The sequence below is a fragment of the Pinus tabuliformis genome, chromosome 2_2 (assembly GCF_031772625.1).
Source record: "Pinus tabuliformis cultivar Carrire ecotype Pingquan chromosome 2_2, CPIR1, whole genome shotgun sequence".
Lineage (NCBI taxonomy): Eukaryota > Viridiplantae > Streptophyta > Pinopsida > Pinales > Pinaceae > Pinus > Pinus tabuliformis.
The window spans coordinates 1,315,365,291-1,315,384,794 of NC_142300.1; the positions used below are offsets into that span (position 1 = coordinate 1,315,365,291).

Sequence of the window (19,504 nt, forward strand, 5' to 3'; positions counted from 1 at the left end):
CTTATGGCTGGAGCGGGAACAATCAACCGATTGTTTTCGGGGGGGTGGTTTTATCAAATCAACTTTTCGGAACCCCCCCCCCCCCCCCCTCGGTGGTTTATCTGGGCGGGGAACATCTCGGCAGTCGATATTAGCGCGATCATTACAAAAACGACAAAGCATCAAATCAACTTTATCAAAAGATTTTAATTAGTCACTAATTGTGTTTAAACAAATTAATCTACTAGTTAATAATGATGGGCGACATTTAAATTAGCACGCATTTTCCAATAATTCTCAGGATTTATCCCTTTTACATTTTTTTCTCTTTTGTTATATTTTCTATATATGTTCTTTTATATTCCTTCTCATTTTTTTATATTTTTTTCTTTTTCTTATATATATATATATATATTCTTCTTTTTCTCAAAAAATAATATGTAAAATACAATGTAAGTTACAACACTTCCAAAAATCAGATTACTTACAAATATGCTTAGAATTCGGATTTCAGAACTTGAAGATGATCTCAATCCTTAATTCATGATTATAGGACTTCGCTCTCCTTGAGAGATTATTCGGACTTGAGAGGGCTACTAAACCAGTCCTTCGACCTTCTCAAATTGTCTTTCGTTCCTTCTTAAGCTCTCACTCTTCTTGAGAGGGACTACGGTCATATCACAGAGAAGAGGGCTAATGAAGATGCCCAGAACTTCAATCTTCCATGGAGAGTTTTCCTTCTAGAGGCAAGGCCTTAATAGGGCTATTAATCTGACCATTCAAACTTTGTGAACAAAAACACTGGGTTGTACCAAAAAAAAAAATCGCTCTGAGATGACGATTGGTCACCCATATAGAATACAGATTGTGGATCACTTCACACTTTAGACCTCATATCAAAATTGCATCCTTTAATAAGATGCTTAGCCTTGTATGGGATATGTACTAGCTCCTCGGCTTTCTAATACAGAGTTCATGGGTTCCTCTTCTTTTTTTTTCATCCATAAGACTGTGACCTAATCACTAATTAGGGCTTCTAGAATTCAAATGTCCTACTTCCTCTCTCTCTATCTTGAAAATTTAGATACCTTCTCTTCATAATCACTGAAACAAGGGTTTGCAAAATATTCCCACACAAACCATTACTTGAAGTGGAAACCATTTGACAACAAATTCCTTAGTGATTGGTTTTCTTCTCTTGCTTGGGCTTGTGCTCACCTGGGCTCAGATACCATGTTAATTTTAGATAACAATGGTATGTTTTATGCTTATAACAATTACTTCAATGTCCTTTTATTAGCCCAATGATAATTTCCACTTATTTTCCAATAGCAATCACATTAATCGTTAATCACATTGACAATAGTTGTAGATAGAACATAAGCAATAAATGCAGAAGACAAGCCAAGACAAGAGAACACAAGAATTTGGCTCAAGCCAGGGAAAAACCCCAAGAGAGAGTACAATAATGCAAAGTCATAAAACAAAATTGACTTGCCAATTTGATGATCCAATGCCACTGTCCAAATTCCAAACAAAATAGCCAAGTCAAATCTGCAATTTCTGCACTTTGTCAATGACAGTCAAACTCTGCCCTAACTAGAAAGTCAACAATGGTCAACACAGCGGTGAATGTGTCTTCCTTGAGCTTGGTCAAGGTCAAAGCAATTCATCCTTCCTTGGAGATTAACCAACAACAAAAACAGTCATCAAAGGAGCAGTCAAACTCAGTCAGCCAGAAACTCTACTCTGCAGTTAAACAATGAACACAAGCATGTGATCAACACAACTCAACCTGCCCAAAAAATCTTGATTTTTGTGCTAATAAATGTGGCTTGCTAAAACAAAGAGAAACCCACAAAACACACAATCAAATCAAGTCAAATAGAGGTCAAAGCTAGTTGCAATTTGATCAACGCAAAGAACACAAATGCCTAGTCAAATCTTTGCACGTGTGGAGAATAACAAGGTGCCTGTGATTCGCACGACCCAATCAGATGAAGAGAGAAGGAATGTTGAGTTGTGAATGTGCCCAATGAGGTTAGAGGTCTCTTCTATTTATATGTGATGGAGGGTCAATTGCACGTGTGGGCTTCACTTCAAAAACATATTTCTCCTTGTCCAAATTCAGTAATCCTTAGGTCAATTTTGGTCCCTCTCGAAAAGAAGAATTCAATCCCATAATCATCTTCTACAAATGATTTGTCCGAAGTGGAATTTGGCCCTAGTTGCATATTTTAACATATAAAAAAATGTCCTTTTAATTATTAATAATATTATTATTTTTATAATTTATTTTTTCCTTTTTTTAATAATATTTTTTTTAAATATAATTTTATAGACCCTTTTTTCTTATATAATTTTTTTTAAATTCCATATTTTTTTTAATATATAATTTATTTTCCTTTTCTTCTAAATAGCCAAAGGTTTGTTTCTTTCTTCTTTTTTTAAATGGCCAAAGGCCTAACAGCAAAATGGAGAATTACCAAAATTCTTGTAGCAAAACACTTACTGGATCAGACTAGGCTCGAGTAGTGGTTGAGCAGTCAAAGGATTGAACAACGAACGAACAAAGTTCATACTTACGTTAAATACTCCAGAAGACGTGGAATATGAAGATATCAATTGAGGATACAAATATTATATATAAAATGTATGAATGAGAATATGATGATTTAATTACAACTTAAGGCCCCGTATATATACCTAGACGAATACCCTTTTATGAATGGTCGTGTCTTTAGAGACATGTCTCTTTTATACTAATCACTAATTTAATTAATCGTTATTACAGATATCATTATTATTTACTTTTATATTATTTATATATATATATATATATATATATTATTCATAACAGAGTTAATTTTGCAAATTTCCATTTTTCAAATAAATAGGCAAAAAAATAGCCTGCATTTATATCCAAATCGGAGTTGTCTATAATGCGACTTTTTGGAGATTCCGGTGATGGAATCCGGCGAAAGAAATTGAGGTTAAATCTTGATTTGTTGCAGTTAAAATGGTTTTTTAACTGCATATTTGGATTCAGAACCCTGAAAAACCCCTGGGACGCCTTGATTGTGCAGAAAATAGCTATCAAACTTGCGATTCCAATAAATTGCTGCCGGATTTTAACCCAAAAACCCACCGGAAAGACTTCCAAAAAGTCTCATTATAGACAACTGCTATGCAAATCAATGTAGATTCTTTTCATGTACAACTTATAAAGGATCATCCAAGTCTTCTGATTTATCCATTCGCCCCTGAGAGATTTAGATTACAAGGTCAATTTATAGACCTCGTAATCTAAATTCAGTGCAGTGCTGATGACATATTTCAGATATTAGTTTAATGGACTTGTCAAAAAAAATATTCATTGTGTAAAAAAAAAAAAAAACAAATTATCAATATCCGACTAATTACGGCAATGTAGGTCAATAAGACTGAAAATATAACGAATGCAAATGTATAATGGGAGTGCCTATCACTGATCTTCAAAAAGCAAAAGAGCTAAATAGCTGGACAACATTACTATAAATAATAGAGAAACAAAAACCCAATTAAATATAAGAATGCCAATGTCAACGCGCGGCAGAGCTAGAAGCAGAATGAGGAAAGGCCAAAGAAGACATCTCCCACAGAAGTCTCAACTGCCACAATCTTCAAATAGGAAAATGTATCTAATCATATTTTAGACCAAAAGAAACCAACTTCGTGTAAAAGCTTTATACAATTTTCTGTAAGTAACACTTGTAAAACAAAAGAAAACACCGTATCACAGTTGACTCTCCAACATAACAACACTTGCGCAAAGTACGCCCATCTTCAAGAAATTCCACGCAATTTTTTTTGCGCAGTGAAGCCACCTTCACATCTCCAGGCTGTGATGGGAAAATTGATTTTCTGGGTTTAACAATTGATATGACAAAATATAGAGTACAGTTCACAACTATGACTGCAGCAATTGGCAAACCGCTCACAAATAATTGGGAGCCATGAATAATTCTACAATTTACATTCCCTGTTTTTGGCATGAACAGATAAGGCATAACTCAAACGATATATCTACAGATGAGTCTATGTGCAAATTAAAAAATATATTCTTCATCATACATGCTTGAATATGAGCGATGAGAATGACAGCTCCACTGCATAAAACAGTTTGAAAACTTAAAACCCAGATGCATAGGAAGAGGCAAAGGAGCCAAAGACTGGGATGCAGAATGTGATACAATATGGAATCTGGATCTCTTCAGAAGTAATTTAACTATTGGCTCCAAACAAGTTAGGAAGCTAACTCCAAATAATTATGTCAACAGGAAATCGGCTCGTACGGGTAGGAAAGCCACGGATGCTCCATTGCTTCTTTGGCAGTTGGACGATACAGTGGATTAATCTGGAGCAGGTATCCAACAAACTCAACAAAACCAGGGTCTGCTGTAGGAAGACGGTGACTCAGCGATGTTTTTTTGGGAAGAATATATTCCAGTTGCTCAGTTTCCTGGAAATATAACCAGAACAGTTAAAAATCTTAAAAGAACGTGGACACCTAGACTAAGAATATCTTAAAAATAAAGTATACTTGAACTTCTTGTAAATCAAGAGACTTGATTAGAAAAAGACAAACTCATCACAAACAAAAGTTCTAATATTGCAAATCCCCAAGAACACTCATTTTCACTCGAAATGCAATACATGTAAAGCTTGCAAGAGTTATAGGAGAAAAGAAATAATGCCCATAGACACAGGATACCATCCAAGGTAAATGCATGAGAAGGAAATATAATAGAGTCAAAATATTGTAATCAAGTTTCAACTCCCAGATAAACGATGAAAATAAATACCGAGACTTTCTGCTGAAACAATACAATGCCAACTGCCAAAGGGGCAAACAGAATTATGCCTGAAGCTGTCAACCTTTATAAATTTATCCCGATTTATTGCTTTTCCATGATAAGAACATCCAATATATGTATCATGAAATTTAAAGAAATACGGCCATAGATCCAGAGAATGCTGGTATCTATTACACATAGATTCTGCACATGCTAACTATATTTTGACTTAAATTTGGGTATGAGAGGACAAGTGGCTTTCTAAGACTTCTATTTCTGGCAGTGTCCAAATTTATTTGTACTTTTCTAATAAAGTGACTTTATAGGTAGTAAAGTCAATTTAATTTAAAAGTGACTTTATAAGTGGTAAAGTTACATTCTAAGTCACCTGACACGGGGATTCGGGACACGTAGGATTCGGGATTCGTGATGTCGGATTCGGGACACGCTGACCCCGGAACAGGACACGTTATATATTATTTTATTAAAATATATATATATATATATATAAATTTATAATATATTTAAATATATAAATATATATATATATATATTAAAAATTAGATATTAGCATATTTCTTATACAAATTTTAATTAATAATACAAATTTATTGATTTCAATTATATGTGAAAAGTTAAAACTTATAATAAGGCTCGTTGGTTTGGGAACACTTTTCCCAACAAGTGTTACATTGTATCATAAATATCAATTATCTATCCTGTACGTTAGTACACTTTGTAGTATGTACTTTATTCTTATCCCTTGTTGGGTAACTTTGTGCAACTGATCTGTCATCCATTGGGTGACTTTGTGCAACTGATCTGTCGTCCACTTAAATGTATTTTATTGGAGACTTTGTGAACTTTGATCACTAAAACAATTTTGTAACCGTATATAGATAATACAAGTAGCTCAGCCATATAAATTAGATCGCTGATAAACGCTGATAGATATCATGATTATAAATGTGAACTAGAATCCAAGAAAAACATATTGATATAATCATTATTAAAATTCTGATTAATATTAATCAATAAAATTAATATTGATAATTTATTAGTTAATCAATATTAAGAGTCACATCTTGGTGGGTTTAGTGTTATATCATATATGTAAAAACTTATAACAAGGCTTGTTGGTTTGGGAACGCTTTTCCCAACAAGTGTTACATGGTGGCTGCGTAGAGACCTTGGTTTGGAACGGAAATGCGGTGGCTGCCTAACGGTCTCATTGGAAACGGAAATATGGCATCTGCCTACAGGGCTCATTGGAAACAAAAATGCGGTGGCTGCCTACTGAAATGGTTCGAAAACCTTTGTTCCTGGTTTGAGATGGAAAATCGGTTCGAAACTGTGTGAACTGTGAACTGTGATGAGCTGTGGCCCCTCAACCAAGCCGTTTAAAACCTAGCAAAACGAATCAGAAATACAGGACTCGCACAAAAAATCGAGACACGATTTGGGAAATCCGCGGCACATTAGCGACACGACGTGTCAGAAAATGACACGATGTGCCCGGCATTTTGGACACGAATCCGACCAAAATCGTGTCGGATTCGCACGATTTGGGATTCGCCAGGGGGTATGAACGAATCCGGTATCATAGGTTACATTCTAATTTAAAGGTGACTTTATTAAAGTCAATAAAAAAAGTGACTATGAAAATAAAAGGTTAAATGGGTTTTTATTTAAGTAGGGGAGTTAAAAAATAAAAAATAAAAATTAAATGCACATTTATTTTCATCCCTAGATCTAAATAAATCTCATCCATTAGATCTTAGGATAACGCAAAAGGTCATTTAGAAAGTAAAAAGAGAAGAGAAGAGAAAAATATCAATTCATTCTTTCATGAGCATTTGAGAGAAAAATAAGAGAGAGCAAAGAGAAAATCTCTGAGTAGTGAAGAAGTGAAATAGAGCAGCAAAAAAACATTTCAGCAAATCTGGGCAGCAGCATTTATTGGCACGCATCCCCAGGAAAAATCGTACAACAGGGGAAAGGCACAGATATCGAAGAAGAGGGACAGCACAAAAATCGAGAAAGAGGAACAACAGCAAAGGCACAGATTTCGAGGCATATTTGGGCAAAAATTTCAAGGCAAACGTACTGCTAAAATCCGTACAGCAAGTTTTGGGCACATTTTTCGAGGCAGGTCATACGACATTTTATGTTGTTTTATTGTTGGAAAGTTTTTTGTTTTGACTGTTCATTGATTGGCATGATTTTCGAAGTGGAGTTCAAGCACGGAAATTGAGATAAATTGTTATTTGTGGTTGCAGGAATTTTTACTATGTATTACAATTTCTCTATAAAAACATTTTCATAAATAAAGAAGAGCTCTCAAACTAGTTTCCATTTTCCCCAAGAGTTGTAGGGGGTTTTTCGAAGGTCACATTGACCAAAAACCACTGTGTTATTTTCTATATGTCGCTGTCATAATTTTGTTGTGTTTTATTTCTGCAATTTCAGTAGTTGTGAAATCTCTAAATTTGTAGTTTCAGAAAAATATTGTCATTTCCAGATTTTAAAATTTTTATCATGCTTAGATTTAAAACTAAATGCATGGAATGATAAGGAACACTGATGACTGGAGTGGAGGGTTGAAATTTGCTAATGGTATCGGAGTTTGATTCGCTGAAAAGTGCAGTTTGGGACAACAAAGTGAAAATTACAACGCGCTGATTTTTACACAAATTTGAAAATTTCAATTTGGTAAGACAGTGAAACATGTCTTTGGGTTTGAGCGTTGAAGACAAGTTGGATGGGAATAACAACTACAGTGCATGAAATGAGAGAATCCAGAGCATCTTTGACGAAACAGAAGTCTGAGGCATTATGGTAAAGACCACATAGAACCCAGTAGTAGTATCTGCTAACCTTGTATAGTTGGCAGAGTTTAACAAAAATAATGCTAAGACAAAAAGATTGATTCTGGAAACAATCTAAGATCATGTCATTCTTTATGTGAGAGGAAAGACTTATGCACATGAAATGTGGATAGCCTTGACCAGTGTTTACCAGAGCTCAAATGAAAACAGAAAAATGGTCCTAAAAGAGAAACTGAAGGCCATTAAAGTGGCTAAGACTGACAATGCTACAGCGTACCTCACAAAGATCACTTCAGTGAGAGATAAGTTGGCAACCGTAGGTGAGATCATTGCACCCACTGAGTTGGTGAGGATTGCTTTGAATGGTCTTCCCAAGACTTGGGAGAATTTTGTGAATGGCATTGTTGCACAGGAAAACCTTCCCGATTGGGAGAGGTGGGATGATTGCATTCAGAATGAGATCAGAAAGAACCATCTTGGGGCAACCAAATAGGTGGAGGAGGATGGCAATGTGGCATTGTTAGCAAGAGGCAAGAAGGGCAGAGCAAAGAAACAAGCTTCCAACAGTGGAGACAAAGGAAAAGGTAAAGGCAAGCAACAGAACAAAGAGAAGGACTATTCCAAAGTGAAATATTGGAATTGTCAAAAGTTGGGACACTATGTTGTTGTGTGTCTGGAGAAGAAGAACAAGAAAGGGAGAGACAAACCCATGGCACCGTCTGCAGAGATAGAGATCTTCTCAGAGAGCTTTGATCTAGAGTTTGGGTTTATAGCTTGTGAAGCCACTAGTACAGGATCACCTGCCATACAGGTTCAAAGGGAGTGTGCATTCCCCGCTACTAGCAGAGCATCTTCTAGCATTTGGTATGTTGACTGTGGCACTTCCCGCCACATGACAGGATTCAGAGAGTACTTCTCAAAGCTTTCAGAGGATGATATTGATATGGAGGTAGTACTTGGTGATGACAACATGGTTAGAGTAGTCGGTGTGGGGACATTGACATTTGATAGGGGACCCAAACCTCCCTTGAAAGTGTCAGATGTTCTATATGTGCCTAGAATGAAGAAAAACATGATATCCATCTCAACACTTGAGGACAGAGGGTATGATGTGTTGTTCAGCAGGGGGCAGGTGCTTATATATCCTACGGGAACTCCAGCTTCTTCAGCTAGAGTGATTGGTGTGTGCCATCCCAAGGTGTACAAGTTCTCATTCCAGCCCCTAATGGCATTGAGTAGCAGCACCCAAGACAGGACCGACAGTAGATCTAGCAGTTTAGAGTTGTGTGAAATTTGGCACCGCAAGATGGGGCACATGTATCATGGGACCTTGAGTACATTGCGGGAGATCACCACTGGTGTGCCAGATTTCAGTTCTGATCACCTTGATGTATGCAGAGGATGTGCTATGGGGAAGTTTGCCAAATCCCCTTTTCCCAATAGTGACAGCAGAGCGACCGGGATCCTTGACTTGATTCATACTAATGTGAGTGGTCGTACGTCTCATGTATCCTTGAGTGGCTATGAGTACTATGTTTTGTTCATTGATGACCACTCCAGGAAGACCTGGATTTATTTCTTGAAGACCAAGAGTGAGGTCTTCAAGCGGTTTCAAGAGTTCAAAGCTCTTGTGGAGACCCAGACAGGTAGGAAGATCAAGGTCCTTAGGTCGGACAATGGAGGGGAGTATACCCTTGGTGAGTTTGTTGATTTTTGTGCTGAGGCAGGCATTAGGAGGGAGTTCATGGTTCCTTACAACTCCCAGAAGAATGGGGTTGCGGAGAGGAAGAACAGATCCATTGTAGGGGTTGCCAAAGCCATGCTTCATGATCAGGGGTTACCTTTATTTTTGTGGGCAGATGCCTGCAACACTGTTGTGTACTTGTAGAACAAGAGTCCACATCGTGCCTTGGGGAATGTGACTTTGGAGGAGGCTTTTTCTGGGAATAAGTCTAATGTTGGGCACTTTCGTATTTTTGGGTGCCTTAATATTCATATGTCCCCAAGGAGAACAGGACCAAGCTAGAGCCCACTACAGACAAGGGCATCTTTGTGGGTTATAGCGAGACCTCGAAAGCTTGTCGAATTTATATTCCTGCACAGAGGAAAGTGGTTGTCAGGCAGGATGTAAAGTTCAAGGAGGAGAGAGCTTTCAGGAGGTCACGGGAGTTAGAGTATCCAGGGTCACCAGACCCTCAAGGGCAGTGGAGTCAGTGACAGGGAACCAGTGGTCAGGGATCAGGAGGTACTTCAATTACAGTGTCAAGTCCATCAGTGAGCAGTGGCTCTCAGAGTAAGGTGGGTGGTTCTTCGGGCAGCATGCAAGGCAGTCCACATAGCAGTTCACAGGGTAGTCCACTAATGGACAGTTCGCATGGTACATCAGCATCTACAGGCACAGATTCAGGCATGAGGTCAGTTGGCAGGCCTTCAGGAGTTCAGGCTTCTAATGATGATGAGGACTCTTTCACTCCAGTGGGAGAAGTATGCTCAGGGAAGAGGAAGCCCAAGTGGTTTCAAGATACCTTGCGCGAGGCCACATCAGTGGTTGTGCCAAAGAGGCAGGTTAGAGAGAGTAAACCACCTGAGCGGTTTTGTAGTTACATGGCATTGGAAACAAGCATTATTGACTCCGAGCCTTCTAGTTATGAGGAGGCAGTCAGCTAGCCAGCAGGTCTGGAGAAAGGCCATGATGGAGGAGTATTCTTGTATTATGAAGAATGATGTTTGGGAGGTAGCGTCGAGGCCTGAAGGTAAATCAGTTGTTACTTACAAATGGCTCTACAAGATAAAGCATGCAGCATCGAGAAGTTCAAGGCTCGATTTGTGGAAAGAGGGTTCTCATAGGTAGAGGGAGTTGACTATGAGGAGACCTTCGCTCCCGTAGCTCGGTATACATCTACTCGCTCCATTATATCAATTGCAGCAGAGATGGGTTGGAAGATCCAGCAAATGGATGTGAAGGCCGCATTCTCAATAGCTTCATTCAGGAGGAGGTTTATATTGAGCAGTCGCGGGGCTTTGAGGTGCATGGGAAGGAGTCCCATGTATGCAAATTGAAAAACGCACTCTATGGCTTGAAGCAAGCTCTTAGAGCTTGGTACTCTAGGATTGATACATACTTGCAGCAGTTGGGTTTCACAAAGAGTGACACTGATCCGAACCTATACTTCATTGTGGTGGGTGAGAAGCCTCTCATCTGGTATTGTATGTTGATGACTTGATCATCACTGGTGCAGAGAGACTCATTGAGGGCTGCAAGAGAGATCTTGCTTCAGAGTTTGAAATGAAGGATATCAGCTTGATGCATTATTTTATGGGATTGGAGGTGTGGTAGGAGGGGCATTTCTTACTGGGACAAGGGAAGTACATTGTGGATATTCTTAGCAGATTTCACATGGAGGACTGCAAACCCATGTCTACACCTATGATCACTAACTAGAAGAAGCTTCACGCTTCTGATTCTGAGTTGGTGGATCCGATTCTATACAGACAGCTGATTGGTAAATTGATGTATTTGGTCAACACTCGACTAGATATATGTTTTGCAGTTAACACTATGAGTCAGTGCATGTGTGAGCCCGGGAGAGTGCATTGGGTGGCTGCAAAACACATTCTTCGTTACTTGCAGGGGACTGTGGATTTTGGTCTGGATTATAGACAGGGTGATGGAGTGAGACTGGCAGGGTACACAGATTCAAATAGGGCAGGTTGTGCTTCAGATAGGAAGAGTACTTCCGGGTGTTGTTTTGGGTTGGGTTCAGCAATTGTGTCATGGATTAGCCGAAAACAACAGTGAATTGCATTGAGCTCAGTTGAGGCAGAGTATATGGCTGCTAGTTTGGCTAGTTGTGGGGCCATATGGCTTCGCAAGATGTTGTTTGGTCTATTTGGTCAAGCATCGAAACCTTCAGTGATTTACTGTGATAATCAGAGTTGCATAAAACTCACGTAGAACCCAATTTTTCATGACAGGTCAAAGCATATTGAGATCAAGTATCACTTCATTAGAGACTATGTCCAAAAGGTAGTTGTCAAGCTTAAGTATATTTCCACAAATGAGCAGGTAGCGGACATTTTCACCAAAACCTTACCACGGGGCAAGCATATCTACTTCAGAGACAAGATGGGAGTGGTGAGGAACACTTTCCTCGGTAAGAGCAAGTGTTAAAATTTGGGTATCAGAGGACAAGTGGTTCCCTAAGGTTTTGATCTTTGGCCTAGGAAAAAGTGTCCAAATTATTTGTACTTTTCTCCTAAAGTGACTTTATAAGTAGTAAAGTCAATTTAATTTAAAAGTGACTTTATAAGTGGTAAAGTTACATTCTAATTTAAAAGTGACTTTATAAGTAGTAAAGTTACATTCTAATTTAAAGGTGACTTTATTAAAGTCAATGAAGAATTTGATAGTGAAAAGTGACTATGGAAATAAAAGGCTAACTGGGTCTTTATTTAAGTGGGTGAGTTAAAAAATAGAAAGTGAGAATTAAATGCACATTTATTCTCATCCCTAGATCTAAATGAATCTCAGCCATTAGATCATAGGGTAACCCAAAAGGTCATTTAGAGAGTAAAAAGAGAAGAAATGAGAGAAAGATCAATTCATTTTTTCATGAGAATTTGAGAGAAAGAGAAAAGAGAGCAAAGAGAAAATTTCTGAGCAATGAGGAAGTGAAGGAGAGCAGCAAGAAGACATTTCAGCAAATCTGGGCAGCAACATTTGTTAGGATATTCCGACACATAGGAAATAGTTAAGTACAACTTGGTCTAGTATAGAGTTAGGTATAGAGTTAGGTAAAGTGTGTTTCTTTACCTTGTACATTTTGTAACTTACAATCCGACGGTCACGATATGTAGTGATCCGACGGTTCATTCTCTCATCGGTATTACCGACACTTGATCCGTGGCTTAACACCCGATTGGTCCATGATTTCTATTTAAAGCGCATGGAGGGTCATTTGTAGGTTAATCCGTCTATGAGAGAAGCTTATGTAAATTTTCATTCTTTTATTAATAAATTGCCTGAAGTGGTCGCGTTGGCTCAGGCCGTGGACTGTTTCCCTCTTTGAGGGTTTTAACCACGTCAAAAATACTGGTGTATTGATCTGCGATCTGGTTGTGAGCGGTGTCCTTTGGTGTTCTGTCTGAGGAACTTACCCTGTAAATTCCTACATGGTATCAGAGCTATTTGAGGGCCGCGTCCGTTGATGATCCAAATCTGAAGCCGGTGGAACTGCATCCGACTGCCATTTCCTAGATCTATTGTTTTTTACTGCTTTCGGGCCGAGAGGACTGCTCTGTTGTGTTGGGAGCATCTGTTCCAGTGAGGAACCCCTTTCGTTTCACGCGAAAAGGTTTCTGGTAGCCCTAGTTGCGTCATTTTTAAGATCTGGAGGTATACAGTGTTTATTTGCAGTTTACAGTTATCTTCTCTCTGTTTATTTCGGTTTCGATTTATTTAGCTTTTTTTATTACCGGATTTATACCTTTCATTTCTGCGTATGCTCTTTGCCCTGCGACTCTGTGCGATCTGGGCAAATCAGAAACAGAAAAGAAGGATTTTTCTCATGCGTATGCTCTTTTCCGCTGTGCCTTTAGTGTGATCCTGGAAAATCAGAAACATTGAGGAAAATATTTAATTTCCGGCTAAAGCTAACTTTGAGCCGCAAGGTTCATTTTTGAAAATATTTAGTTTTTCAGCTAAAGCTAACTTCGAGCCGTAAGGTTCGTTTTTTTTGTATGTCCGTGTTGGGTTTTGTGTTTTTTGTTTTGTAGGGAAAAAGAGCCTTCTCAAAGCAAGCACGCAACCCAAAGCATCAACCCCCCCTCTCTCTCTCTCTCTCTCAAACTTTTTGTATAGCTCACTTGGTGCAAAGCTAATTTATGAGAGTAGAGGTCTTGGGTTCAAGTCTCCATTTTTTGGGGGCGGATTTTTTCATTTCCGCACATTCCCGCACTTCGTCGGCGACTTCACCAATTCTTTTTCAAAAAGCCATAACTTCTTCATCCGGAAGCCGTTTTTTTTTTAAACCAGCCTAATTTTTCGAGATCTATCCATTGGAACACTTAGTTTCAGCATCTTTAGCTTCAGTTTCCGTTGAAATGGAAAGTCAATACCAAGTTACCCTTGACAGCACCAACTACTTCCAATGGTTGTCCTACATTGAGGATTTACTTAGAAGTAAAGGTCTCTACAGAATAGCCTCAGGCCAAGAAAAGAAACCGAAGGATGAAGATAAGGCTGCTAAATGGGAAAATAGGCAAGATCAAGCACGTGGATTGATAGGGATGTCTATTTCTCCAGATCTTAGATTCCATATTGTAGAACTTGATACTCCTGATGAAGCAATGAAACAAATCAATGAAGTTTTTGGGATTAAAAATGAACTTAGAGCCCATCAACTTGAAAATGAGTTGCTTACATTGGACCCTAATAATTTTTCTTGCATTGAAGATTTCTTGTCCAAGTTCAAGACCCTTAGATATCTCTTGGAAGGTGTTAAGGTTAAGAAAGAAGATAGTAACCTTATCTATTCCATTCTTACTAAGTTGGGACCAGCCTACTCTGTGTTTGTTTCCACCTTCCATTCTACAAGAGAAGCCTTCATTTCTCAAGGAACAGATTACAAGTCCCCTTCCTTTGACTCTTTTTGTGATTCTTTAATAAGAGAACAAGAAAAACTCTTACACCTTGGTCTTCTTAATCTTGGAAACTCTTCCAAGAAAGCGTTAGCCGCCCAGCAGCAACCAAATTCAAAGAATCCTAAGAAGTCATATCCTAAAAAGAATGGTCCTAAACCAAACGAGGGTCCTAAACAATCTCAGCCTCAAAATGAAAAATCATTTCAACAAAATGATAAGACAAATAAAAACAAATGGAAGAACACTGATAGACATTGCAACTTTTGTAATCGAGATGGCCACTTAGAATCCAAATGCTTTAAGAGGATGGAAGCCTTGGAAGCAACGATGAAGAAACATAACATCCATTTGGAGCATTCTTCAACTTCAACTTCATATTCAGAAATGGCACTTTCTGCATGTGGTTGTCAATCATCTCGGTCTGGTTATGCATTAAATGTATCTTCTTCTTCTCATTCTCATGAGTGGCTCATTGATTCTGGAGCTTCTTATCACTTGGCCAAAAACAAAGCCATGTTTTCTTCTTTAAATGATTGTAACACCAAAAATATATATGTTGGTGATGATAGATCTCTTAATGTTGTAGGGACTGGAACTATTCATCTAGACAATGGTCAATTTAATGATGTATTATGTGTTCCAACCTTATCCTGCAACCTTCTATCTATATATCAGATAACTCATTCAGGGGAAGGTAAAATCGTTGAATTTTCACCTCATGATGTTGTAATCAAGGACCTAAGAGATCCTAAACAGATTTTAGCTACTAGCATTGCTGATGATTCTACAAGGTTGTATAAGTTTCACAACTTTGGGTCATCAAATCTTCCCTCAGTATTTGTTGCTCATAACGATGGAGTGAGCAAACTTTGGCATGAGCAATTTGGTCACTTAAACTATCGCTCCCTTCATCATCTATGTAAAGAAAATATGGTGATAGGTCTTCCTATGGTATCTTGCAGAGATGGTGTTTGTTTCGGATGTGTACTCGAAAAACATCATCGGGCAGTTTTGAAAAACGTGCCTCTTGGCACGCCTCAGCCCCTTTACAACTTGTGCATAGTGATTTATGTGGTCCACTTCCAGTTGTTTCATTCTCTGGCTGCAAGTATTTCTTAACTTTCATTGATGATTTCTCCAGACGCACTTGGGTATACTTCTTAAAACTCAAGAGTGAAGTATTTAACACATTTTTGGCCTTCAAGGCCTTTGTTGAAAAACAATCTGGACATCAAATTCTTAAGCTAAGATCTGATAATGGCGGAGAATATGTTAAAAACACATTCATCAACTTTTGCACTGAGAATGGAATTCAAATGCAACATACTGTTCCATATACTCCACAACAAAATGGTGTAGCTGAAAGGAAGAATCGCACCTTAAAGGAAATGGCTAATTGTATGCTACAATCTAAAGGACTTGGTCTTAGTTTTTGGACAGAAGCAATTAACTGTGCAAATTACATAATAAATCGCACTCCTACTAAGGCTTTAAAGAATATCACTCCCGAAGAAGCATGGAGCTCAATCAAACCAGATGTAAGTCACTTTCGTGTTTTTGGAAGTGAAGCGTGGGCCCATATTCCAGATGAAAAGCATAAAGCTTTAGAACCTAAGAGTGAAAAATGTATTTTTTTTGGATATTCTGAAGATGTCAAAGGCTATAGACTTATTCCATTTAAGTCCAAAAATGTTATCATTAGAAGAGATGTAAAATTTGATGAAAATATATCGGCCTGCGAGCCTAGTCCGGCGAATGTGCCACCTCTCCCTATCTCTTCTACTCTTGAAAACATTTCTTCTTCAGATGATGAAAGTGAGGATGACAATCCTCCCCCACCATCTCAGGATCCTCCTTCAGCTCCTCACCTTCCAAAATGGGTTCGTGCTACTCGAGATGCAGCAGGTGATCTTGTCGCTGATCCTACAGATCAGCGACGCACACGTTCTCAGTTTGACAGAGCCTCTTCTTTACTGGCTCAAGCTCCAGTAAATTATGATCCTAACACCTTTGCAGAAGCTTCAGGCCATCCAGATTGGGAAGCAGCTATGAATGAAGAATATCATTCATTATTGGCAAATGATACATGGGATCTTGTTCCTCACCAAAGGGACGAAAACTTGTTAGATGCAAATGGGTTTACAGAACCAAGTATGGACCAGATGGGAAAGTTGATAAACATAAAGCTCGTCTTGTTGCTAAAGTTTTTTCACAGGTTGAAGGCATTGACTACACTGAAACCTTCTCCCCTGTTGCCAAAATGAACTCTATCCGCCTTGTTCTTTCCCTTGCTGCCTCGTTCAAATGGGAAGTCCATTAGATGGATGTTAAATCTGCCTTCTTGCATGGGGACTTGCATGAAGAAATCTATATGGAACAACCTATTGGCTTTATACAAACAGACTCCAGCCTTGTATGTCGGCTTAAGAAATCCTCAAGCTTGGTATGCCAAAATGGATAACTTTCTTTTAGAATCTGGTTTCTCTAGGTGTCATTCTGACAATACTGTCTACACCAAGAAAGTGGGCAAGTCTCTTATCATTCTTGTTCTTTATGTTGATGATCTTAACCTGACTGGTAGTGATCCCAACCTTATAAACCATGTGAAGTCTAGCCTTAAAAGGAAGTTTGAAATGACAGACTTAGGACACTTACATTATTTTCTCGGTCTTCAAGTCTTGCAATCCAAGGAAGGTATTTCCCTTTCTCAGTCCAAGTACGCCTGTGATATTCTACGCCACTTTCACATGGAAGACTGTAAGCCAGCCCCTTCTCCCTTTCAGTCTGGAGTCAAACTTTCAGTCACTTGTACTTCTCCTGAAGTTGATGCTACCTTATACCATCAACTTGTAGGAAAACTTTTGTATCTAACCCATATTCGTCCTGACCTTTCCTTTGTTGTTGGCCTTGTTGCTCGGTTTATGCAAAACCCACGTGAAAGTCATTGGAAAGCAACTAAAAGAATACTTCGTTATGTTCAAGGTACAGTTCAGTTTGGGATTCATTACAGTGCCGAAGCATCTCCTCTATTGGTTAGTTTCACTGATTCCGATTGGGCTGGTGACCCTGATGATCGGAAGTCTACTGCAGGTTATGTGTTCACTCTTGGTTCAGGACCTATTACATGGGCTTGCAAGAAACAAGGTGCCATTTCTCTTTCTTCAGCAGAAGCAGAATATCGTGGTGTCGTAGATGCTAGTAAGGAAGCCTTGTGGCTTCGTCAGATCCTGTCAGAGTTTGGCTTTCAGCAGCAGCATCCGACTACACTTTGGTGTGATAATCAAAGTGCCATTCAGCTATGCAAAGATCCAATCCAACATCAGCGCAGCAAACACATTGAACTGCACATGCACTTCATCAGAAAGCTCATTCATGACCATGTTCTTGAAGTGCAATATTGTTCAACAGATGATCAAGTCGCAGACATCTTTACAAAGGCTCTCACAGAGGCGAAGTTCACTAAACTTCGATTTATGGTTGGAGTTCAGGAAGTTGTCACTAAGGGGGGATAGGTTGTAGTGCCTCCTTCCTTCTCCTATTGTGTCATATTTGTAAATCCTTCAATCCTATCCCAAGTTATTCTTAAGGGGGGATGTTAAGATATTCCGACACATAGGAAATAGTTAAGTACAACTTGGTCTAGTATAGAGTTAGGTAAAGTGTGTTTCTTTACCTTGTACATTTTGTAACTTACAATCTGACGGTCACGATATGTAGTGATCCGACGGTTCATTCTCTCCTCGGTATTACCGACACTTGATCCGTGGCTTAACACCCGATTGTTCCATGATTTCTATTTAAAGCGCATGGAGGGTCATTTGTAGGGTAATCCGTCTATGAGAGAAGCTTATGTAAATTTTCATTCTTTTATTAATAAATTGCCTGAAGTGGCCGCGTTGGCTCAGGCTGTGGATTGTTTCCCTCTTTGAGGGTTTTAACCACGTCAAAAATACTGGTGTATTGATCTGCGATCTGGTTGTGAGCGGTGTCCTTTGGTGTTCTGTCTGAGGAACTTACCCTGTAAATTCCTACAGCATTTATTGGCACGCATCCCAAGGCAAAACCATATAGTAGGAGAAAGGCACAGAAATCAAGGAATAGGGATAGTAGCAAGGACATGAATTTCGAGGCAGATTTGGGCACGAATTTTGAGGCAATCGTACTGTTGAATTCCATATGGTCCATACAATCCATACAACAAATTCTGGGCACGTTTTTTGAGGCAGGTCATACAACATTTAATGTTGTTTTATTGCTGGAAATTCTCTATTTTGGTTGTTCGCTGATTGGCACGATTTTCAAGGTGGAGTTCAAACATGGAAATCGAGATAAGTTGTAATTTGTGGTCGTTGGAATTCTTAATGTGTATTTCAGTTTCTCTATAAAAGCATTTTCATAAATAAAGAAGAGTTGTCAAACTGGGTTTCCCCCAGAGTTGTAGGGGGTTTTTCGAGGGTTTTTTCGAGGGTCCCTCTTAAGCGCGCTTGAGCCAGAGGAGTTCTGGGATGGGTGACCTCCTGGGAAGTCCTGGTTACCGGGTGCAAGCCCCGGAAGTGATGATTGATGCTATGTGATTCGTTCTCCACATTTCACTAGTTTCAATCCCACTTCTTCACCCCTGTGAGCATCACCCGATGCAATGAGTGCTAAGTGAACTATTCAAAAATCATGAGAAATTAGTCAGTTACGACTACCTCTCATGAAAATGGTCATACGTGAATGATCTTACTTAACGCAGTTGAATCCCAAAATGATATCTAATATTGTGTTATTTTCTGTGTGTGGCTATCATAATTTTGTTGTGCTTTATTTCTGCAATTTCAACAATTGTGAAATCTCTAAATTTGTGTTTTCAGAAAATATTGTCATTTCCAAATTTTAGAATTTTTATCGTGATTGGATTTAAAACTAAATGCATGGAGTGATAAGGAAAACTGATAACCGGAGTGGGGGTTGAAATTTCTTCAAACATAGGCAAGGTCAGTCTGAAAATCATCTAATCTACCTCTGCTTTGCTCATGGAAGAGGTTGATTGTGGAGGACCTATGCAAGGGCTGAGAGGGAGAGGCTTGCTAGGAATTGTGCAGTTGAGTTCCACAGTGACCAGGGGGTGACCATGTTGTTCACTGGAACTACACAATGTGCAATAAGGAGAGGGTCTTTAGGGCCCTGCACAGCGGCCAAGTGCAAGAATCAATGTGATGAGCTTGTTAACTGATG

At 38.9% G+C, this 19,504-nt stretch overlaps 1 protein-coding gene across 3 annotated transcripts in view; it reads right to left on the reverse strand.

The window, feature by feature from the left end:
• Positions 1–3,522: 3,522 nt before the first annotated feature.
• Positions 3,523–19,504, reverse strand: part of LOC149198367 (uncharacterized) — a 170,107-nt gene continuing 154,125 nt past the window's right edge. For all 3 annotated transcript variants that reach the window (XM_089406159.1, XM_089406158.1, XM_089406160.1), the window contains one exon: positions 3,523–4,480. In XM_089406159.1, the coding sequence (XP_089262285.1) occupies positions 4,292–4,480 (189 nt within the window). In that variant the 3' untranslated portion in view covers positions 3,523–4,291. The remainder of the gene's footprint in view (positions 4,481–19,504) is intronic.